This window comes from Triticum urartu, chromosome 5, assembly GCF_003073215.2.
Source record: "Triticum urartu cultivar G1812 chromosome 5, Tu2.1, whole genome shotgun sequence".
Lineage (NCBI taxonomy): Eukaryota > Viridiplantae > Streptophyta > Magnoliopsida > Poales > Poaceae > Triticum > Triticum urartu.
The window spans coordinates 597,926,669-597,950,648 of NC_053026.1; the positions used below are offsets into that span (position 1 = coordinate 597,926,669).

General features: G+C 42.5%; 2 protein-coding genes and 1 non-coding gene across 3 annotated transcripts; 1 reads left to right on the forward strand and 2 right to left on the reverse strand.

Moving 5' to 3' along the window:
• The first annotated feature begins 3,497 nt into the window (after positions 1-3,497).
• LOC125511078 (nudix hydrolase 16, mitochondrial) lies at positions 3,498-7,308 on the forward strand. Its single transcript, XM_048676356.1, has 4 exons — positions 3,498-3,837; positions 4,963-5,074; positions 5,678-5,761; positions 6,799-7,308. Exons 1-4 carry the CDS (start codon positions 3,767-3,769, stop codon positions 7,069-7,071), a joined length of 540 nt encoding a protein of 179 aa, XP_048532313.1. The 5' UTR covers positions 3,498-3,766; the 3' UTR covers positions 7,072-7,308.
• A 1,043-nt stretch (positions 7,309-8,351) lies between these two features.
• Positions 8,352-8,438, reverse strand: TRNAM-CAU. The gene is given in 2 exon segments: positions 8,352-8,387; positions 8,401-8,438. It is a non-coding gene; the product is annotated as a tRNA-Met (tRNA).
• Positions 8,439-21,805: 13,367 nt separating this feature from the next.
• On the reverse strand, positions 21,806-23,387 carry LOC125506218 (adenylate isopentenyltransferase 5, chloroplastic-like). Its single transcript, XM_048671080.1, has one exon. It carries the CDS (start codon positions 23,285-23,287, stop codon positions 22,232-22,234), a length of 1,056 nt encoding a protein of 351 aa, XP_048527037.1. The 5' UTR covers positions 23,288-23,387; the 3' UTR covers positions 21,806-22,231.
• Between the last annotated feature and the right edge of the window lie 593 nt (positions 23,388-23,980).

The following is a 23,980-nucleotide window of genomic DNA, read 5'->3' on the forward strand; positions in this document are numbered from 1 at the left end:
TAATATAAATGAGAATAGACCCGGGGGCCATAGGTTTCACTAGTGGCTTCTCTCAAGATAGCATAAGTATTACGGTGGGTGAACAAATTACTGTCGAGCAATTGATAGAAAAGCGAATAATTATGAGAATATCTAGGCATGATCATGTATATAGGCATCACGTCCATGACAAGTAGACCGACTCCTGCCTACATCTACTACTATTACTCCACACATCGACTGCTATCCAGCATGCATCTAGAGTATTAAGTTCATAAGAACAGAGTAACGCATTAGGTAAGATGACATGATGTAGAGGGATAAACTCAAGCAATATGATATAAACCCCATCTTTTTATCCTCGATGGCAACAATACAATACGGCTCGTTTCCCCTTCTGTCACTGGGATCGAGCACCCAAGATTGAACCCAAAGCTAAGCACTTCTCCCATTGCAAGAAAGATCAATCTAGTAGGCCAAACCAAACTGATAATTCGAAGAGACTTGCAAAGATAACCAATCATACATAAAAGATTTCAGAGAATAATCAAATATTGTTCATAGAAAGACTTGATCATAAACCCACAATTCATCGGATCTCGACAAACGCACCGCAAAAAGAGTTACATCGAATAGATCTCCAACAAGATCGAGGAGAACTTTGTATTGAGATCCAAAGAGAGAGAAGAAGCCATCTAGTTAATAACTATGGACCCGAAGGTCTAAAGTAAACTACCCACACATCATCGGAGGGGCCATGGAGTTGATGTAGAGGCCCTCCGTGATCGATGCCCCCTCCGGCGGAGCTCCGGAAAAGGCCCCAAGATGGGATCTCTTGGGTACAGAAGGTTGTGGCGGTGGAAATAGGGTTTCGTGGTGCTCCTGGATGTTTTCAGGGTATATGAGTATATATAGAAGGAAGAAGTAGGTCGGTTGAGCCACGAGGGAGGGCGCGCCCAGGGGGGTAGGCGCGCCCCTGCCTCGTGGACTCCTCGTTGATTTCTTGACGTCCACTCCAAGTCCTATGGATCACGTTTGTTCCAAAAATAACTCTCCCGAAGTTTTCATTCCATTTGGATTCCGTTTGATATTCCTTTTCTGCGAAACACTGAAATAGGCAAAAAAAACAACATTTTGTACTGGGCCTTGGGTTAATAGGTTAGTCTAAAAAATAATATAAAAGTGTATAATAAAGCCCATTAAACATCCAAAACAGAATATATAATAGCATGGAACAATAAAAATAATTATAGATATGTTACGTATCATAGGCCGAATCCTACTTGGGGTCTCCCCTTGGCCGCGCCCTCTGCCGGAGGGGGAAGGAAAGAGGAGAGAGAGGAGGGAAGGAAGGGGGAGGCCGAATTCCCCCCCTTTCCTTTCACTTCCCCTCTTTCCTTCTCCTCCTGGTTCGACCCATATGGGGGGTGCACCAACCCCTTTGTGGCTGGTGTGTTTCTCTTCTTGGCCCATAAGGCCCATATCTTTTGTCGGGGGTGCCCAAAACCCCTTCCGGTGACCCGATATGTACCTGGTACCCTCCGGAACACTTCCGGTGTTCGAATACCATTGTCCTATATATCAATCTTTACCTCTCGACCATTTCGAGACTCCTCTTCATGTCCATGATCTCATCCAGGACTCCGAACAACATTCGGTCACCAAATTACATAACTCATATAATACTATATCGTCATTGAACGTTAAGCATGCAGACCCTACGGGTTCGAGACTATGTAGACATGACCTAGACACCTCTCCGATCAATATCCAATAGCGGAACCTGGATGCCCATATTGGCTCCTACATATTCTACGAAGATCTTTATCGGTCGAACCGTTATGACAACATACGTAATTCCCTTTGTCCATCAGTATGTTACTTGCCCGAGATTCGATCGTCGGTATCTTCATACCTAGTTCAATCTCGTTGTTGGCAAGTCTCTTTACTCGTTCCGTAATACATCACCTCGTGACTAACTCCTTAGTCGTTTGCTTGCAAGCTTATGATGTGTATTACCGAGATGGCCCAGAGATACCTCTCCGATACTTGAAGTGACAAATCCTAATCTTGATCTATGCCAACTCAACAAACACCTTTGGAGATACCTGTAGAGCATCTTTATAATCACCCAGTTATGTTGTGATGTTTGATAGCACACAAGGCATTCCTCCGATATCCGGGAGTTGCATAATCTCATAGTCGAAGAAATATGTATTTGACATGAAGAAAGTAATAGAAATAAAACTGAACGGTCACTATGCTAAGCTAACGGATAGGTCTTGTCCATCACATTATTCTCTTAATGATGTGATCCCGTTATCAAATGACAACTCATGTCCATGGTTAGAAAACCTTAACCATCTTTGATCAACAAGCTAGTCTAGTAGAGTCTTACTAGGTACACGGTGTTTGTTTATATATTCACACATGTATTAAGGTTTTCGGTCAATACAATTCTAGCATGAATAATAATCCTTTCCATGAATAAGGAAATATAAAATAACAACTTTATTATTGCCTCTAGGGCATATTTCCTTCAATAGTATCATATACTAGTATCATATTGTACTTTATTTATTGCCATGCATGACACATAGTATCATAGAATTTATTATGATATTGTATCACAATATGATACTCACCCATCTCTTTCTTCGTTTAATACTATGCCACCTCATCAAAATTGCTTAGATGACATGCATGATACTAACTATGATACTCCCATTACGATCAGTCTAAGTACAAACTTCCCAATTTCTTTCCTCGCGAGAGGATGCGTGCCCATTAATCCTGTTAAGAAGGCATACACTAAATAGATAACTATCTAAAAGTTGGTAAGTAGCAGGGAAATTCCTGAAATTATGAACTATGACACTTCCGTGCACCCAGTTGATAAACCTGACTCTGCCACTACCGGGCCAACCTTTCGAAGCATAGACCATTGCGTCCGACCTATTTTTTCTTTCCATTCGACCCAACATGGTATCGGTTCCATTATCAAGGGATAGCATAACAGAAAAATAAAAAATGTGTCCGACCCTATTTGCATAACAACAACAGATAAACCCCTAATTTACTCATGTGCCCCCTCATTGATGGTAAATAGAAAAGAAAAACAAGTGTACACCATTCATGCCGACCAAAACAAAACATGCAAGACAAGTTATGCTTTGATCGGCACATGCGACGCCGACTGTATAAGTAAGAACTTTCCAACTTCTTTCCTTGATGCCGCCAGAGGATGAGCACCAAGACTAAGACTAAAGCAAAAAAAAAAAAGTACAAGGTCGGACAAAAAAGAATATAAAACCCAAATAATGCATCCAACTCCGGATATAATAAAACAAGCTAAAAGCTTTCCCTTTTGGAAAAGAGAAGAAAAAGGAGAAGAAACCCAAAACAATCTCAGCAGCCGGCCAAAAAGCCAGCACGACCCCCGTCGGCGTGCGCCCAACCCAAAACCAAAGCCGAGACGTCTCCCCCGAGCCGAGCGGCCCAGAAAAAGAAGCGACCAGCACGCCACAGTAAAAAAAAAAAGGAAAAGGAAACCGGGGGGCGCCTCGCCCTCACGGCAAGGAAATTTCCCACCTCCACCAATCTCCCAATCTCCTCCCCGCACAAATCTCTCCGCCTCCCCCTCCCCCCACCCCCTCCCCTCCCCCGCCGCATTGCTCCCCGCGCACCGCCGGACCCCACTCGCCCCACAGGCCAGCGAGACGGCGCGCAGGAAGGGCGGGCGGGCGGCGGCGGCGGCGGCGGAGGAGGAAGAGCCGGGCAGGGTAGCATGTGCGACCTCGTGGCCCGCACGGGTCGCCACCAGCAGCGCTACGAAGACGGCCGACGGCTCGTCGCCGGGTATGGATTGGGTCCGCCTTCCCTAATCGTTGCTCGTCCTGAATCCTGATGCTTTTAGTGTCCTATACATCCGATTAGATTGGGGCGAGGGCTGCGCACGTGCGTTCATTGCCCTCCTGACCTAGATTCCTATCCCCCCGTATGAGATGCTTGCATTGGTTTGATGTGTATGGACGTTTTGGACGCTAGAGTTTGCGCCGTCGTGGCGCGGCCTGCCCATCCGGTGCTGGTTTGCTGCTCGTGGTCATGCGGCCTGCCATCAAGGGCTGGTTGGTTTGCTGCTTGTGTGAGCTCTGAATTTGTTTCTGTAAGCATGGTATATTAGTTGTAGTATCTGATGATAGCGACAAATATCACCGTTTGTTTGCTTCGCTTGTGGATACATTTTGTTTGTGCCGCTGGTCACAGGCGGTTACAACACACAAACCACTCTTCATAATCCGCGTGTTTGCCCCTGATAGGTGCCCCTCTTTGAGTTTGCTCCTAGTTCAGTGTCGATTTGGTAAGTTAGGGTGGACCTCTGATGTTGTTGATGGCAAGTTTTGATGACTTTACATTGCAAATTTCTGATGCACATGCCTTTCAACTCATTATGCGAAGTTTGTAAGGAATACCAGCAATAACTGGCATCTGAAATATGAAGTTTTATCATTTTTTGGCAATACTACTTGGATGTAGACCGCGTTTAGATATTCCGACCATTGACTCCTTTAGGCTTAAATTCTCCCTTTTATCATCCATACAGTATGTATATTTCTGATGGTTGAGATGCAGGTCAGTAAACTGCATCTACAATGTTTGGTAGTTTGATAAAGCTGGCAGGAAAGCACCTTCCATGAATATGACTGAACTTCTACAGTTCTACTGCCCATGTAGCTCAAATATCATTTTTCTTTTACTTGTAAATGTGCAGCTGTGAGGCACTGTCACATAATTTACACCTTAACACATCGCTGCACATTTCAATGAATATTTCTTTTGGTGATTCCTGAGATGAGACATTGTTCCTCTTTAAGCATGATTTGATAAGAGTCTTTGTAAACTTTGGGGATTAACATTCACATTTTGATGCTTTTGCATAGTGGATACTTTATGTTTTTGTCTGAATAAGTTCATTGTTTGCAGGTGCATACCATTCAGGTATAGAGCTGATGAAACTTCTGGTGATGAACAGAAAAAAGTTGTTGAAGTTCTCATGATAAACTCCCAAAGCGGACCAGGTTTATTATTCCCCAAGGTACTTATTCTTTGAATTGTCATACCAAGTTGTTTTGGAACATTGCGCTGCCGGCAACACAGATTGGTATCCCAGTTAGCTCCAACGTGTTCCTTTTCCTGGCATTTATATATTTATGAATCCTCTGAGACAAATTGAGATGCACGCAGGAATAGTGTGTATGGTTGATGCATAAATCACCCCTACCTAAATTTTGGAGAGCCCAAGTTTGGCCAAGGATTAAAGGGAATGGCCAAATGACCATGGTCATGCAACAAAGTTGTCAATCATCCAAAGAAAGCCCAATAGTTTGGTGCTACCTAATTAGTCAAGGCTGATTGGGGCACAAACGAAATACACCCGAACATTAACATACATGTGCTTACTTATTTAACCTTGTTGTCTTGTAATGAATTTCTCTGCAAGTTTATGTTACGTACTCTTATTGTTTCAACTTATTTTACAGTAGGAAGTCCGATCAGAATACATATTCACCTAGTTTTCAGATAGCATATATAGTGTTTTTTTTTCTTTCATTGTGTGTCAGTGTATTGTAGTTTTTTTGTGCAAATGTTACCATACTAGCATGTAGAGTTTTTGTTATTTTACTGCTTCCTATCGCAGGGAGGATGGGAGAACGATGAAACGGTTGAACAAGCAGCTGCTCGAGAAGCTATAGAAGAAGCTGGAGTTCGAGGAGATATAGTGGTAAGATGCCTGTAAAAGATGGTATTTTCATGTCAGTTTTTTATTTTTGTTTGCTACAAGCTGAGACATATTTACCAGTATGTTTCCTTAACTTGCTAGATATAGTATATAATTTTTTGTCTGACTGCACTAAACTGCCAGTGTAGACTAATCAGTCTGCTCATGAGCTTTTGAGGTCATGTGCTTTTTTATAATCCCCTCTGTAATGAGTCATTGTAGATAGTGCATCCAGTTGTGATATGAAGTTATTAACGCTAGTTATCTAACTGCTTTAGGACCTGAAAGCTATCCCGTTCCAACAGTGGAATGGTTTATATGCTTTTCCCCCTCAAAACCCATCAAATTTCATGTATTGGTGAATTTTTTCTTGGTTTGCACTATACTAAACCAGAGCATATCTGAGCCGTCTCAACTTTTTCCTGCTGCATTATTGTGTACCGTACTCACAGACAACTCACATATAGTAATATCGTATGATACATTTGCAACTACAGTACAGTTGAAAAATCACCAGCTCTTTGTAAATTAACATACTGGCTAATGTGCAGTGTGCAGCTCTATTTATGTAACTAGTTTATATATTAATAAATGCAAGCAGGGCATACTTCAGTAGTTCACACTTTGCTCGAAAGAACCATTTTATTACATTTCAGATGTCTGTGTGTGCGTGTGCGTGTGTGGGGGTAGGGACTCGCTTCAGCTGCCCCAACTTTGTACTCATTTGACCAGCATCAGTGAAGAATCTGAAGGTTGTAATTAACATAAACTGTAGGTTTCTAGTTCCTGTGACAAACTGACAATTTCTACTTGTGCCATGGAATATTCATAAGGGTTAGAACCTTTTCTGGAAGAGTATGTGTCATCACCGGAGATGATATTAAACCTGTTTCCAACTTACCGTGTGTGTTCCATTCTAACTTGCAAGATCATTCATGAACTATCTACTGAAGGAGTACTTGTTTAGTTCACTTGGTATAGTAATCAGCATGCCTTCCCATTGTACTTGGGCTTATATATACAGTTTTTTTCTGCATCAGCAATTTCTAGGTTTCTATGATTTCAAGAGCAAGACGCATCAGGACGCGTGCTGCCCCGAGGGCATGTGCAGAGCGGCAGTGTTTGCGCTGCACGTGAAGGAAGAGCTGGCCTCATGGCCCGAGCAGAGCACCCGCCGGAGGACCTGGCTGACGGTCCCCGAAGCCACATCACAATGTCGATACCAGTGGATGCAAGAGGCCTTGCTGACGGGCTTCTCCGAGTGGCATGATAACTGGAGCAAAGGGGGCAGTGCAGGTGGCGACCCAATCTAAACGCAAGAAGGCGTCGTCGTCTGTCGTCTCTCACTTTCCTTTGCCTTCTCCTCTGTCCTCCTCTCTAGGCCCCAACCTTGCACACAAATTGCAATAATACAGTGTGGTGCTTTTACTTGATGATGCCTAGTAGGTCATTGACCCTTGGTTCCTGGGATTGAAGTCTTAGCGTAGTGGTATATCTCATCGAAGACGAGAATTATCACAAATTTTAAGTGTCCGATTCTCGCAGCGTCATATTATTTCTCAAATTTCAGCTTGATTTTGATTTCTTGCTCCTGATTCTGGGGATGCATACCGCAATGTATTTACCAGACCTGAAATCGGAAAGTGTACTTGTTGACTCAGAGCGGCCGGTGCCTCTGGTTACCAAATTACAACTGTATTTTAAGAAGTAAAACGATTTAGCTGGAAGTATATAACACACTGGCTCATGAAGTAATGAGTAGTCTTATCTTTCTGAGAAGAGTAAATTTAATTCGAAACAACAAGAAAAAAAACATTGATAGCAATTAAAAAATGTGGGGTGAGAGAGGCTCGAATTTTAGCGTAGTGGTATATCTCATCGAAGACGAGAATTATCACAAATTTTAAGTGTCCGATTCTCGCAGCGTCATATTATTTCTCAAATTTCAGCTTGATTTTGATTTCTTGCTCCTGATTCTGGGGATGCATACCGCAATGTATTTACCAGACCTGAAATCGGAAAGTGTACTTGTTGACTCAGAGCGGCCGGTGCCTCTGGTTACCAAATTACAACTGTATTTTAAGAAGTAAAACGATTTAGCTGGAAGTATATAACACACTGGCTCATGAAGTAATGAGTAGTCTTATCTTTCTGAGAAGAGTAAATTTAATTCGAAACAACAAGAAAAAAAACATTGATAGCAATTAAAAAATGTGGGGTGAGAGAGGCTCGAATTTTAGCGTAGTGGTATATCTCATCGAAGACGAGAATTATCACAAATTTTAAGTGTCCGATTCTCGCAGCGTCATATTATTTCTCAAATTTCAGCTTGATTTTGATTTCTTGCTCCTGATTCTGGGGATGCATACCGCAATGTATTTACCAGACCTGAAATCGGAAAGTGTACTTGTTGACTCAGAGCGGCCGGTGCCTCTGGTTACCAAATTACAACTGTATTTTAAGAAGTAAAACGATTTAGCTGGAAGTATATAACACACTGGCTCATGAAGTAATGAGTAGTCTTATCTTTCTGAGAAGAGTAAATTTAATTCGAAACAACAAGAAAAAAAACATTGATAGCAATTAAAAAATGTGGGGTGAGAGAGGCTCGAACTCTCGACCTCAGGATCACTCGCTTTAGCTATGAGACCTACGCGCTAGCCAACTGCGCCACCACCCCTCCGCTGTTGTGATAGATATTACAACCTTTGTATTTATTACTAGCGTAATGTGATCTGTAGACTATTTTCAACCTAAAACTCGCATCAAATTTTTTTTTTGCGGGGAGGCGTCTAGTTTTTTTAATCAATCTGATTTGTATCGGGTCAAGAGATCATACAGTATACAGGGATATAATAGCCTAACTGAACATAAAAATGAACCTAAACATAGAGGAGATTATCACCGAGCTACGTCATAGCGAACACGTCATCGTTTCACCACCATAGCTCTCACCAAACTCAAGACAATGGGTGTTCATATTTCCCTATTAATCACAATTTTACCAGAGTTTTTTTACTTTATCTGAAGCACGTATGTGTATTATACATAAGTAGTCAACCATCTTGCATACATAATGGGTGTACATTTGTACACCCAAGTACTCATGTGGCTCCGACCATGTCAGTGATGATGGACATCATTGAGAAATTCAGCCCCTGAAGTACATGCGACGACCTGTAGCTCACCAAACATTGTTAAATTAATCATTGCGATATAGTAGGCTCTCTCTTATGGCGGAGATTGACGATCGTGCCTGCATATCGGTAGGGGCAGTGTCCATATTTAGGAAGGCAACCACGCCAAAAGTAAGAGGCTATTGAAGAAGACGATGTTATCATCGTTAAATTCAGACCCTAAAGATCATGCAATGACCTGTAGTTGACCAAAACCTCGCTGAATCGCCGCAATAGTAGGCCATCGCTTAAGACGGAGATTGACAACCACACCCAACATATCGGCAAGGGCATCAGTCATATCTGGGCAGGCAATGGAGCTAAAAGAAAGGGGCTATTGGAGAAGACGATGTTGTCGTCGACAATGCCCATAGAGCCGCGTAGACACGCAACACAAATAACTAGGAGGACTTCTATTCGAGAGAACATTGTGACCATTGTCAGAGTGATGCCACCGCAACTTCAAAACCAAACAAAACGATTTCACTACACAACGGATGAGAGACGCGTATCCTCCCTCTCCTGCCTCATGCGACGGCTTGAGGCTGAGGGTATGAACTAGTGAGTACAGTAAAAACCATACGTGTACCAGGTGCAGAATTTTTTTTAAACATCAGTACAGGCACAAGCGCTCATATATGCGCGCATACACTCACCCTTATGAACGCACACACGCACACACTACCCCTATGAGCACCTCTGAAAGACTGATCCGGCATATCATCTTGAACCCTGGTGGGCAGGGCCGGAGCAGAAAATCGAGCCAATGGGTTCATGACTGATTTATTGTGAAAATTTAGTATGACATAATTAAGTACACTGTCCAATTCCACACTACCATATAACGAGAGGCTAGCACCCAAATACAAATATAATAGCACTTATATTTTATACCTTGAAAACAAAACAGTATAACATTTGCAAAGAAAAACATCAAGACATACCAGTTGGATGATATTATAAAAATCTCTTGTTTACATATTGTGAATAGAGTAATTTCGAAAATAACTTCATAGCTTCAGGTGCAACTTCTCCTTCCCGAAAACATCGGCAAAATAGTCAAGTTACATTGAAAGTGTATAATACCATAAATCAAACGAAGCATGTACAATCACTCACATTACAGTGTTCTCCCTTTCGACCATTCCAGTCAATTAATTACCAATGTATCACTCACAACTTGCCCCTAGTTATGATCTGTGAAAAAGGCGGCAACACAAATAATAGATGGATCGTCTTAATATCAGTTCTCTGTATAGATGGATTTTTCTCTTTTCGAAATCTGTAAGAGTACTTACATCAACGATGTTTGATGCATTTTACCTGCATCTAACAGGTGGCCTTGAAGTGCCTACATCATAATCTGAATCTGGTGATTGGTTTCTATTTGAGAAATATTGCTCCACTGCCGAGATCAATCAAAGTTCAGGAAAAGTTAATTAGAAAATTAGGGCAAAGGCTAGGCTAAATAGAACATGCATGAGAAGAAGAATATGTGGTGATCTACTAGTATCTTGTATTTGTACTGCACGCTGACCTGCTGTTGCTTCCTTGGGGCTGGCTGGCGAAGACTAGGCGATGCGCCGTCGCCGCGATGGGCGAACAAGATGGGGAGAGGCGGAGTAGAGGGAAGACCCCGGTAAGTCTTGGCGAGCGAGAGTCGTCGATTCACAACACATCCGACCTGATGCGTTACGAGTCATCTAACGCACGCACGGGACAGTAGTAGCAGTTTACGTATGGGCCTTAGCTGGGCTACTCCCGTGAAGATTTCTGGACTAAAAGGCTTTAGCTTGTGAATTCCAAATTCCGATGGGTGCAGCCTCGATTTTTTAATGGGTTCACGCACACGATAACCTACATACGCGTACCTGGCAGCAGAAAATCGTTGGGTTCACTTGAACCCAACGCCACAACGCTGGCTCTGGCCCTGCTGGTGGGCTGGGAATACCACAGTCTCTCTAACCATCCAACCACATCCAACCACAGATTGGTTCGCGCATCAGGTGCAGAGATTAAACTCAGAAAAAGGAAGAATTTTCTTCTTTCTAGATCAAGAAGAAGAAAAATGGGGAGTGATCTAAGTGAGAATTTTCTTCAGGTCTTTCTTTAGAGGCTTTTTCATTGGTGTCTTCTTTTCTTTAGAGGCCATGGTCCTTGTATATATTTTGAGGCCTTCTTTTCTTTTGGTCCACAGATTCAGCCCAGAAGGCCGATATTCTTTCTTCCCCTCTCTCACCCACCCTCTCCGTGGTACTACGAGAAAAGAAAAAAGCACCCGTCCCTCCAACGGCGCCGAAAGACGGCCGGGTTTCTTCCTTGCAGCGACCTGATCGCCATGATTCCATCACATATAATTATCACGCTGTAATCACGCATGATGATGGAGCTAAGCTAGCTAAGCTATATAATTCTGTAGTACTACTATAACATATTTTCCACACGTACGCATCCATATGCTGGTAAGTGCGCGTGCCGGCCGACGGTAAAACAGCTGGGTTTCAGTTCAGGCGCGTGGATGCATTCACCAGCCGATTCGTTATCTTCTCATCAAGTTGGCCACTTAATCGGCTGGGTAACTAGCTAGCTAGGCTGCCAATATTTGGCTGCTAAGCTAGGCTAGAGGATTGAGTAGGTCGATCAACTGTTTTGCTTTGCTAGTTCAGTGGATGTGCTGCGGATGTTTTACTGTGTCCAAACGTCCAATCGATGCATTAGAAAGTGTGGTGACGTCGTGCTCGGCGGAAGGATAAACGTCGTACGTGTGTTTTTCACTTTGCACAGTCTCTTTCTTACACAATATAGTAGTATATATTAGTAGGATAGATAACGTAAAAAGAATGCAGGGATAACATAATAGTAGTAGTGATGATTCTCGACGCATCTCAACAAATGAACACGGTAATTTGTGTGTGTGTGTGTGTGTGTGTGTGTGTGTGTGAGAGAGAGAGAGAGAGAGAGAGAGAGAGTTCATTGGAATTTCCCATGGGAAAACAAGCAAAATTTGAGCTCATCCAGATTTCTAGTCTAAATGGGGTCAAAGGGTGCACCATCAATATGATTTTGAACGTGAATCCTAGTTATGATTCAAAGGAAAGGATATGGAGAAGCAGCAATCCTTGATCAGATGGTTAGTAGGATGCTTGTACCCTCAGCCTACTAGGGATTGAACCCTAGGTTTGACGCCTTGGTATCTTATTAATGTGGATTTTTTTTCCATGAGAAGTTAACATCCCCTTCCCGTGACTCCAGTCTTTTAATAGAACATGTGCTTAATGCTTATTTAAAAATCATTCAAAAGGATGTAGGTTTCCAAAAGATTGCAAGTTCCAAACACTCACAAGCAAAAACATGTATTCCGAAGAAGCCCTAAATTCAGGATCTGTTCTCATTCCATTTTAGCGGAGCAGGGTTCTCGTCGTTCTACACATGAGTAAGATAATGTAGTTCATTCTACTCATGCCATAAAAAATACACAGGACATATTCTTTGAGATACAAAACTATATACATAGAATACATCTCACTTTGAGTGGATTTCGCTAGCTAATATACCCATCTATCTTCTCATCGAGAGACTCTTCGCCGCTTTATATTCTCTGACCTTCGTAGGAAGCTTCATGTTGAGATATGTTATGGCGAAAGGATGCCACCTCTTCGGATATATTCCTTGGGCTCGGGGCAAATAACATCATATCTTTGGTTCAGATAGCACCTTAGGGACTCAGGGGTGTTCGGTTAGGCTTATTTTTGGATTGTAAGGTCGTAAGACAACAACCCAACCAAATACTTGGCGTATAAACATGCATTTGAAAAACACGATCACTTATTAGTTCATAGAAATAAAAGCGCCATTATAGGTTTATTACATTCATTTATGGAAATGTTCTGGACAAAAAATGACTAGAAAGTATGAGTTGTACAAATGTACAATCATGCTCATTCTTGTGTAAATCAACTGATGCATTTTGTAAGTGACAGGAACAAATTATTTTCCTCATAAAAATAAATTATTTCTTCTTTATTAAATTATGGTTGCATGGATCCACTTGATAACATTTTCGTAAAGTTATCCAACCAAATATGTCATATAACATTAAACTGCTTTGCTAAATCATTGAATCATTAAACAAATTATCTTTGTCATTCAAATAAAGCTAAATCAATAAACATGAGGCTACTACCATTAAATCTTTTTTGCAGCACTTTAAAACACATGACATGAAAAGCATAGAGTATATAAAAGAGAAATAATATTATCTAGAAAGATATGCCATGTATTTTTTTACTATTCTAGACAATTTCCATTAAATTAAATTAGTTAAAAGATAATGTCATGTAAACATTATCCCAATACACTTACTTTTATTTCAGGATCAGTAAAATAGAACTAGATCGATTTACTATCCTGAAATCAGTACATAAATGGACTCTGAGAACCCCCAGTTGTATTCAAGAATCAAGACAACATCCTTTTCGCCATAGAGAACCGACACTTCCTTTTTCTTTATGCTAGAGACAAGAAAGCACCACTAACTATAATACACACATTTAAATGTACAAGTACATTTGTGCAATTCCATAGATATTCCGCCCGGTTCAATCAAAGTCCCTTCTTTCATTTCTCAAGCTTATGATAAGATATATTCCATGACCGCTTGACCATCGCCGCAGCAGATACTACACGCAATCAGGGTTTTCAAAGCCACAATTTCCACTTTTTAGGTTTTGGCCTAGCCTTTGATCGAATGCCGGACCACTACAAGCGGGTGGGTATCGTGGAATTGGATTCCTCTACCCAACGTGAATTCATGTTGTGCATCTTGAATTTCTTTTCTTCGAAGAAAATGGCAATAGTATGGCTCGTTCTACGGGGAAAAAATCCCCCAGTTATAGGCGCCAAGTTGTAAAAAGGAACCGTCCGGAAGTTGTCGTACACACAATATGTCAACTATTCTTCTACGAAGAAAAATTCCACGGTAAAAAGCGCCAAGTTGTAAAAAGGAACCGCCCTACAGTTGTCGTATACACGATACATCAAGTGATCTCAATTCGAAGACACCCAATCAACGTACTCCTCATTCTTTTTCTCTTGTGCGGGAACATCATCTTCAAGTTAACATGGGAAGATATATGCACATACGCCGTGTATTCTTGACTGATGCAAACATACAGAGGATCCCTATTCCTCCTTGCACCGAAAGAAAGAAGCAAGGGAATTATGGGTTTTAGTCAAGGCCAGAATCTGATGCATGGGAACCCCAAGCTCGGAGACTACTGGATGTTACTTAACATTAACTTTCTTCCAAAGCTGCAAGAATCGTTTGAGAAAGAGACGGCGTGAGATACGACCGTGATGATTAAGATGTGTGCTGGTGGTTAGTAACATAATAGTATCGTAGTGATTATAGGCTAGAGTGTGGGCATGGCAAGCTCACGCCTGCAGCTGAAGTGATGGCATGAGTGGATGAACATGCGAGATGCCACCTTTTTCACATTTCTAGACTCAAACAAAACAAGAGGTTCCTTTCTCATTCAGTGGAAGAATTTGTACCTTCTGATCTTGTTTTGGAGTCGTTTCTATAGTGGAAGTTCTGAAATTCCATGCGCTAAATTGCCAGTTCAGCTGAACATTAATTATCAATTCCTTCCTAGTGTTAACCTGACCTATATATGACCTGAAATTGACATGGAACCCTCTTAGTTTAACTTTCACACCATATAAAGTTGGTCTTCATCTGTTCTTGAGGATTAGTTAACATATACTCGCTCCGTCCCAAAATGTAAGACGCTTTTTTGACACTATATAGTGTTAAAAACGTCTTACATTTTGGGGCAGAGGGAGTCTATATTATCATTAATTAATCACTGAGTAGTTATATTCGAGTGTGGAGTCTTTGCATGTATCACATTATTTCTGTTCCTTAGGCAAAAAGGTTAAAAGGTGCACCAAAAGGGATCACAAATTTGTCCCTGCCTCTTCGAAGCCTCAGAGGGCCATGACAGTTTAAATCTAAACTACCAAACCAATTGGTCCCACAAAAATCATCCTCGTCCAAGCAACCTAAAGGTGGGTAGTTTAAACTAGCTTTTCAAAACGGGAGGTTATTCCATTTTCCATATCTAACAGTCGGGGCAGCTCAACAATGTAACATTCTGCTCACTAGATAGCTAAGCTAATCACTTTCTATGATTCCTAATCGATCGTACTAAATATAGTTTTCGCAGCACTCATCTTATTTTACCTTTTATTGGTATTACATATGTGAAGATCACATCAAGGCTTGGCATGTCGGAAAACGATTGGTAACCGCAAAATTCTCCTTCTCCAAAAGACTAGAATTATAATAGTCGATGCTCCGTGCACGACCACAAAAAGGATGTACAATCACTTATGGCATTAATCTTTCGGCTCTAGAGCTAGAGTGACCAGTGGCGGAACCAGAAACTCACGCTGGTACAATGTAGGTAAAGTGGCCAGTTGGGCAATCTTGTTTTGTTTATCTGAAGAAAGAAAAGTTGAAGATAGCCACAAGTGGTGAATACTAAGAATCCTTTAATTCTAGTGTGATGATGGCTTTAGCAAAAGGTATTCCTTGGGTACCCTATGGGATCATCACAGGTGCAGCTGAATTTGGAGGAAACATCATTCCAATCTCCAACCATCAAAATGAGTATATATCATCCATCCGATGGGAAATCAATGAAATCAGACAATTCAAGTCGCTCCTAGGTGACATATTTTTCCCGATAAAGGGACCTTTCACACTTGACCTATGTGTATTTAGGATACACATATCCGATTCAACACACATGCACACATAGAAGCACATACGCAATAAGAGGAATAAAACCGAAGATACACCATCTAAGGAACTGGAGGGCCAAAGAGGAGAAAAATTAACACATATATATCTTACGAAAATAATTCAATTATTTTCAAGGCGAAAAAGGAGGCACGTTTTTTCTATCTCATTTTGTGTGCGTCAATTCTCTGGCCTGCTTTGGGATCGAATCAGGGGGCTAGCTGATGGAACTGGCTAGCTAGTAGCTAGGCACCAACATGCACTCGCACATAGTGTTCAGGCAGATCAATTCGGAATTCCTTTAAGATAATGCGTGATAAGAAAAGGCTATTCTTAGTAGCATAATGACCTGCAGGATCAGGATCAGCTCGACGTTTCATCACTTTGCATCGTCTGAACAATTGACGTGTTTGTCGTTACATAAGAAGCCGAGTATTCAGTTCCATTTTGCAATTTTTATTTTTAATTTAAAATTGTTAGAACACAATACAAACATCGACGTTCACATATATGCACGTACCATCATTCATATGAGCACACGCATGCACATCCTACCTCTATGAGTACCTCTGAGACACTGAGACGGCAACTATTTTTGCAACAAAAAAAATTTAGTCTTAGTATTTGTGCAATTTAGAGTGGGGTCGATGTTCATAAGAAAATTTTAGGCGATGGAATTTAGTGAAACCATAATATATAACTATACTTTTGAAAAAGATTGAATGGAAAACTACGAGTTTTTTTCCTAAGCAGATAGAAATTCTCACGTCAACTGGAAATGGTACTCCCTTCGTCCAAGAATACAGTGCGTATTAGTTTTTTATGTCAACTTTTTTAAACTTTAACATAGTTCCTAGAAAATAATTAGCAAACATCTAGAACCATATCAATACCATTAAATTCTATCTTCATACGGTGTATATTTGGTATCATAGATATCGATAATTTTCTCGCTATACCCAGTCAAAGTTTGTGAAGCTTGTTTGCGAAAATCAATGTGAGCTTTATATATTCATGGGAAAATGTTGAAAGTAGGTGCATGGAAAATGTTAAAAGTAGGTGTATTGGATGCTGCCTAGGCTAGAGCGTGCTAAGCACAATGTGGACGTCGTTTCTTTCGTCTTTAGGTGAATCTACTATTGATGGTGTGGTGTGGGACGAGACAGGGCACGCCCTGTTTGCCTTCACAAGTGTCCAAGATGCATGTTCTGACGCGGAAGAAGTGGCGCCTCTTGCTTTTCTTGAGGGCCTTCGCAGGGTGGGAATTGTTGTTGCTGCACTGATGTTGCTAGAGATAGAAGGACCATTGATGTGTTAGGGCAACTACAACGAGGATCACCAAAAGGATGACATCAAATGTCCATGGACACGTCCGAATGTGTCCACGGACAAAAGGCGGGGCGCTGGCCATCCAACCGTACGTACTCATTAAATTCAGACAACGGGCTATGACTCACAGTGGGCCAGGCGGACCAAGAGAAGAAAGACGTGAGTGGGACATATGGACCGTGGGGAAATGTGGTCCAACTAATAATGGGTCAGACGGATGTCCGAACACTCCTAAACCTTCCCCAGTTTGGTGTCGGTTTGGGTGATTCCAAACATTTGGACTGTTCCAAACAAATCTGATGACTAAATTGTGTGGATCGTCCGGTCCAGACATTTGCGGGCGATTTGATGACCCACGTTTGAGTTGCCCTTAATCTCTTAATATGTAGGACCAGAACATACCTTATCATGGGTTTTCCTGTAGTTTTGATTGTAAACAAGTACGATAAAATATCAAACATTTTCCTCACAAGGAAAAATCAAAGAAAATGGTAATTAACATCATAAGTCTCATAAAAACAGCTGCATTTGTATAAAGGGGGAGTAGACTCAAGTTGCAAAAATAGTATTTATACTGTATGCCTAGCAAAGCAACTGCCCAACTCTTGCATGCATATAATTTCCTGCCTTTGCATATGAAGAAGTTGCACAGAAATTGCCATGGAAATGCAAAGCAATGGTACGGCTGATGTCACATGAGACAGTTGAAGCATAACATCACTAATTTGGTCATATTTGCACCGACATATGTCCTACCTAATAATTTATTGTTCTTTTTAGGAATATTTGTTTGCATTCATATATTCTAACTCGTTTTGTACCCACATATATAGCATAACTCTTTTCTGATAGGGTGCTCGAGAGATAAGGAATGGTTGACATTGTTTTTGCAAATGGCTCTAAAGAAGTAGGTTTAGTGGTGTGCATATGTGGGGTTGCCCTACTACTAATGTGTCCCTTGTGATGACCAACTTTCCTGGTAGGCACTCTTGGGCAAGTACAAACACAATGATGCATATTATTTTGTAAACAAGATACCAAGTTGGGAGTTGGATATGATTATATTCCAAGTGCATGCTTGTACTAACTACCCTATAGTATTACCTTAATTAAAGCTAGAGGTCCTTGAAGCTTTTGAACCATCCTAATTAAATAGATCCCAATATAAAACACACTCTGATTATCTAAAAACACCCTGATTAGCGATCGCCGTTGGACTTAGCTAGGCTATTACATGTGCATAAACAATACCAAAAGGATGAGACAAATGCTAGTGTCACCCTCAAATAGAAAACAAAAAGGATCAGCATAGGGAATTCCTTTGACCGTTGCTTTATACCAATGCTAGCTGGGACCATGCATGCAAGAAGTGGAGGATGTCTTATTTAACTAGATAGCTCATAATGGAAAACCTGGGTCTGTATTATGTATATCATGTCCTTGGATCATATATATACTTGCAATTGCTTTCCGTTTGTGTGGTCCTTAAATGTGGAGAGTACATAAGAACCAACATGCCGTGTCCTTCTCAACCGAGCAATTATGACATCTAACTTATAATTAAGAACCAAAGCAGCCTTGTTAACTTGTCGACAGGTTCTTGGATTATTCCAAGGGGTAATTTGTAGTTTAGAATAACCATAGCAGCCATGGTTATTTTGTCCAGAGGTTGTTTATGAAAATATTAATCAAGGCATGGTGTATGTAGTTTAGAACATACTCCCTCCGTTCCTAAATATAAGTCTTTTTAGAGATTCAAATATGGACTACATACGGAGCAAAATGAGTGAATCACACTCTAAAATATGTCTATATACATTCATATGTAGTCTATATTCAAATCTCTAAAAAAGACTTAAATTTAGGAACGGAGGGAGTATATAGCAGCCGTGTTAAATATCACATCCAAAAGTATTTAGAAACCACATTCAGTACCATGACTACAACTACAAAGGACAATATAAGTAGGAGATGTGAAAGATGGCTAGATTTAATTATACATTAGCTTGTTATATGGGAGCTTGTTGTTTTTTGTCCCTTCCAACTACTGTTGACGTCAGCTGTTTTCCTTTCATGCATTGAGCAAAATGCTTTCGGACAACAGCTCAAACAAGAACGTACTATTTAATATGAATGGATAAGGAAGTGGGCAACTAATCATTGGATCACTGTTGCATGACGATGAAATATGCAATTCATGGAAACCGTTTCTCAACAGGTCATCAAAAATATCATCACCACACTTTTCAGCATAAAGCTAGCAAAAGAAAAACATAAGGAAGAACAAGACACCACCCAATTAGTGGTTGTGATACATCATACATAGTTTTCAAGCAAATGATAATACCATGGACTGGCTTTCGTTGTTCTAGGTGCTAATTAGTCTAATCCTATAAATACCAGCACTACCTAACAACTGCTCTTGCATACAAATTTTGTAAGTATATGGTGCAAAAGTGTTGGGGCCCAATTAATACAGGTTCAATGGCTTATATCACCAGCTGCAACTTATCTTTAGTTCATTATAATTCAGTGGTGCACTATCAAATAATAGAACCACCCAAAAAGAAAGTTTTGCAAGTTGTAATGTTGACATAACTTTACAATGTTATAACATTCTTATATTACTCAATGGCCAAGCTTGCTGTTTGGTGATTCCTTCCATCTCATATCTCTCCGATCTTCTCTTTTTGTGCACCATATAAATGGTTTGACCATCTATTATGGAGAACAGTTTGGCTTTATTCCTCAAAAAAGTTTGACTTTATTCACCACAAAAAGTTTTTTTTAATTACATAATAAATTTAACTTTCTCAACCAACAAACTAAATTTATAGCACATTGTATGTACCATGGAACTGTTATTAGTGAATCTTCTTATTTATCAGCTATGCCCAAGTCATTGCCCATGGCTAGCTAGTTTTGACCTATAGATTGTCTTTCTAAATTTTGTTTCAAAGAATGGGTGGTTATTTTTTTCTATGTTATAACATTTCTAGGCGTGATGAACAAGTTTATGATATTTGATGATAGTGCATTCAAAATTTTATCAAATAAATTTAGTTTGCGCATACATGTGTAATTTTGTCGTGATATCAAGTGTTGCATATTTTATTTACGTATGTCGCGGCTGCACACAAAAAGCACTCTTGGTTTAATTACATGAACTGGCCAACTTCGATTGAAGTTGAACTATACATGCATCTAGATTTCATTCTAATATTTTCCTAAATCATCAAAAAATAGGGATGGTGTTACATCAAATGAGCTAGGTTTGAGAGCAAACTATTGGTTTGATGTTTAGGAGGACGGATGTACCACCAGCCTATCGGGGATCGAACCCCTAGTTTGACATTGTATGTGTCTCATGATAGCGAATTATTTCTTCAAATGGGAGGCGACGTTTCCATTAACAGCGAGCCGTTTGTGGTGACTTATGTCAAATTGGAAGCTCTCCAATTCTTGTCTGTGATATGAGTACGTATGGGTTGTGCACAGGCACACGTGTGCGTGTGTGTCTAAGAAAAGGGAGTGAGGTTTGTGTGAAGAGCTTGATTCATTGCAACTTGACAGTCCTAGCTGTGATGTTGGCCTTACAGCCACCTTAATTGGCCATGTTACTTAGTTTATGCCGTTGACCTTAGAATGTCAAACCTTGAATAACAACTACTTACCGTTACGATGTTGACCTTAATTAGTACGGACAGTTTGACCTTGACAATGTCAAAGAAATATACTACTCGCCCTTAAGCTGTATGTATGCATGCATGCAAGACTGGGGTTGACTTTGAGGAGCCATATGAATATGCAACTAGGACGGCAGCAGGCATGACATGGTTGTTTTGACCTTGACATGCACATATGCAGGCATGCACCTCTCCCAACTAATCTCAATCATGCATGGGAATGCTTCCATCACCAAGGAGGAGAGCTGGAATGGAAAATGACAACCAAAACTGATGATGGAGATGTCAACTCCCAATCTTATAAGCAACTAATGATAGTATACTTTAGATCAATGTCAAGTTGCTAACCCACCTCGGCCCCTATCATTCCACGGAACAAATACAGCACTGAGCCACTGACTCGAATAAAAGGAGTTGCCACTATGCACGCCCAGATGTTAGTCTAGAATCTTCTTTTTTTCCCGGAAACAGCAGCCCTGACAAATTGCATTCTAAAACCAGTGGGGGTCCTTTCGTTAAGATTTGCAAGGCACAATTCGTTAAATATAAGTCAAACCGTTTTATGAAGTATATTTTCGTATTATCGACCTGTTTGGATTTTGCCGAGGGAAGCCCTACTAAATCGTTGCCGAGCCAAATTGTTGGCGAAAGAAATGACCCCCACAGGCTCGCCAACGCCGAGACGAAAACCGTGAAATTTTGGCAAGGCAGTAGCCAGTTGCCATCCAAAAAACCCCTATATATCTCTAAAGTTGCGGATGTGGATATTTTCTTGATAAATTTGGTCAAACTTTTTTTTTTGCTGTGGAAATTTGGTCAAACTTAAGGACAAACAGAATGTGCCTTGTAAACCCGTCTGGAGGAGGGAGTAATAGAGGAAGCCACTCTGCATTTGGAGATGCACTTGATTGGTCAAGGAAAGTGATTCAGTTAAGAATGCTGCCAAAAAAAAGAGCTGCAAGTGCGGCAGCAAGTGAGTGAGATTCTTGATAGCTCAGCTGAGTGGAAGCCAAAAATTAATCTCGGATTACGATGGAGACGACCAAGTAAATATTCCAAGCCATGGACTGAATTTGTTTTGACAACATCTCTCTATATTACAGCAAGAGCCTGTTACATCGGCCACCCCGATTAACCGCGGGGTTAATTCTCGGGGTAAAAACCTCAAAACTCTCGAGTCACACGCTCGATCTCGACCATTCTGGTTATCTAGAACAAAAAAGAAGTGAAAATGAAGCAGAGTCGATCGATCGGTCAGCTTGTGTACCAACAAGCTGATCACTCTCTGCGTCGTCGCTGCGAGTCATCGAGAGCTTGACCGTAGCAGTAGTTACTGCCATTGTTGAGCTCGTGCTCGAGCTCCGGGTGGACCGTCAATGGCGATTGGGCTATGGCATGACAGCTAGTTCGGGGAGCGTCCGTTCGTGCAGCTTGTCTTGTTTGTATGTACGTATGTAGGGAGGTTCGTTTGTATTAGCTAGACGACGGCGGTGGCGGGTCTGCCGGCGAAGACGGAGGCATTGCCGGCCGCGGAGGCGAAGACGGAGGCCTTGCCGGCTGCGGCGACCATGCTGCATTCTTGGTCCTCGAGCAGGAACGACCGGACCGCGTCGATGCAGGGCGCGGCGACGAGCCGCTGCCACGCCTCGTCGGCGGCGGCGCCGCTCTTGAGGAACACCTCGGTGGCGTCGACGCGGCGGACGCGCCACATACGGGAGAGCCGCTGGATCTTGCCGCGCTGGCGGCACGCGAGGCGCGACGTGTTGGCCTTGATCTCGTCGACGGCGGCGGCGAGCATGCTTGCGCGCTCCTCCTCGCCGGCGCCGGTGGAGCGGAGGTAGGCGTCGAGCTCGGGGACGCCGATGGCGCGCCAGACGCCGCGGGAGTAGTCGGTGCGGCGTGGGTCGAAGGCGGCGGCCACCTCGTCGACGAGGCCGCGGCGGCACATGTCGTCGACGCGGCGCGCCACGAAGTCGCGCAGCACGGGGAGCTGCACGTCCACCCACAGGAAGCAGCAGTCGTAGCGCTCCCGGAAGGCGCGGCGGTCGCCCTCCACGAGCTCCTCCACGTACGAGTTGGAGCCGCCGGCGACGACGGGGACGTAGCCCCGCGCCGAGGCGGCGCGCGCGGCGCTCCCGGCCTCTCGGCGGAAGTCGGCGGCGGAGAAGTCCTCGTCGGGGTCCTGGACGAGGCCGAGCAGGTGGTGCGGCACGCCGGCGCACTCGCTGGGGGACACCTTGTTGGTGGCGACGTCGAGGCCGTCGTAGACCTGCATCTTGTCGGAGTTGATCACCTCCCCTCCGAAGCGGAGCGCGAGGTCGATGGCGAGGCGGGACTTGCCGGTGCCGGTGGCGCCCATGACGACGACGGCCTTGTGCTTGGCGGCGGCGTGGCGGACCAGGAGCGGCGGGGGCGGGCGCGGGGCGTCGGCATGGGCGCGGTCCGGGAGCGCGATCAAGGGCGGCGGCATCGTGAGCGTGGTCAGCCTCGGGAAGGCCAGGGCCGGCGGCGGCGCCACGGAGATCATCGGCATGGTGGGTTCACGCTAAGCCTGATCGCTCGCCCGCTGGCTGGCTACGCCGGCGATGGATCGCTGGGGGTGTGTGGGATGCTGTCCGTCGCTTGCTCTGGTGTGTCGTGTGAGCAGGGGGAGCTGGGGTATTTATAGGGTGGTTAGCGAGAGATGTTAGTTAGTTCTCTCTCCAGTCCTCTTACAAACTTTGACCAAATATATATTAAAAAATATCAACATCTATCATACCAAATATACATTCGATGAAACTACATTTCGTAATAAATCTAACAATATTGATTTGGCATTGTAAATATTTATATTTTTTTTATAAATTTGATCAAAGTAGAGATATTTTAACTTCAGATAAAATTTATATGCAGACTGAAAAGAACCGGGAGGAATACTACGAGCAGCCTAAACAGAGGAGCCTGCGAAAAAGGCAAAAATGTGGGGGAAGGGGTCACTCGTGGACTCGATCGTGCGCTGTTGAGGATGCGGCGACTAGTGGGAGAGTAGAGTAGTGCCGGATGCGGCGAATCAACGGCAAGAGAAACTTACTGGCTCGTCTGTAAGTACTTGTGTACTGATGGTCAGATCAGAGCAGAGCAGAGCTTCAATGGTGTTTTTTTTTTTTTTTGCGGGTGAGCTTCAATGGTGTTTTGAAGGTACACAATCGACATCGAGCTCCGCTCGCAACACGATATAGGTGCG

What these genes read in the sequence shown, in the direction of transcription:
- LOC125511078 (XM_048676356.1), top strand. Translation starts at nt 3,767, where the DNA reads ATGTGCGACCTCGTGGCCCGCACGGGTCGCCACCAGCAGCGCTACGAA. An exon ending in CAGGTTTATTATTCCCCAAG is followed by an intron (nt 5,075 to 5,677) that starts GTACTTATTCTT and finishes TTCCTATCGCAG; the next exon opens with GGAGGATGGGAGAACGATGA. An exon ending in GAGTTCGAGGAGATATAGTG is followed by an intron (nt 5,762 to 6,798) that starts GTAAGATGCCTG and finishes TTTCTGCATCAG; the next exon opens with CAATTTCTAGGTTTCTATGA.
- LOC125506218 (XM_048671080.1), bottom strand. Translation starts at nt 23,287, where the DNA reads ATGCCGATGATCTCCGTGGCGCCGCCGCCGGCCCTGGCCTTCCCGAGG.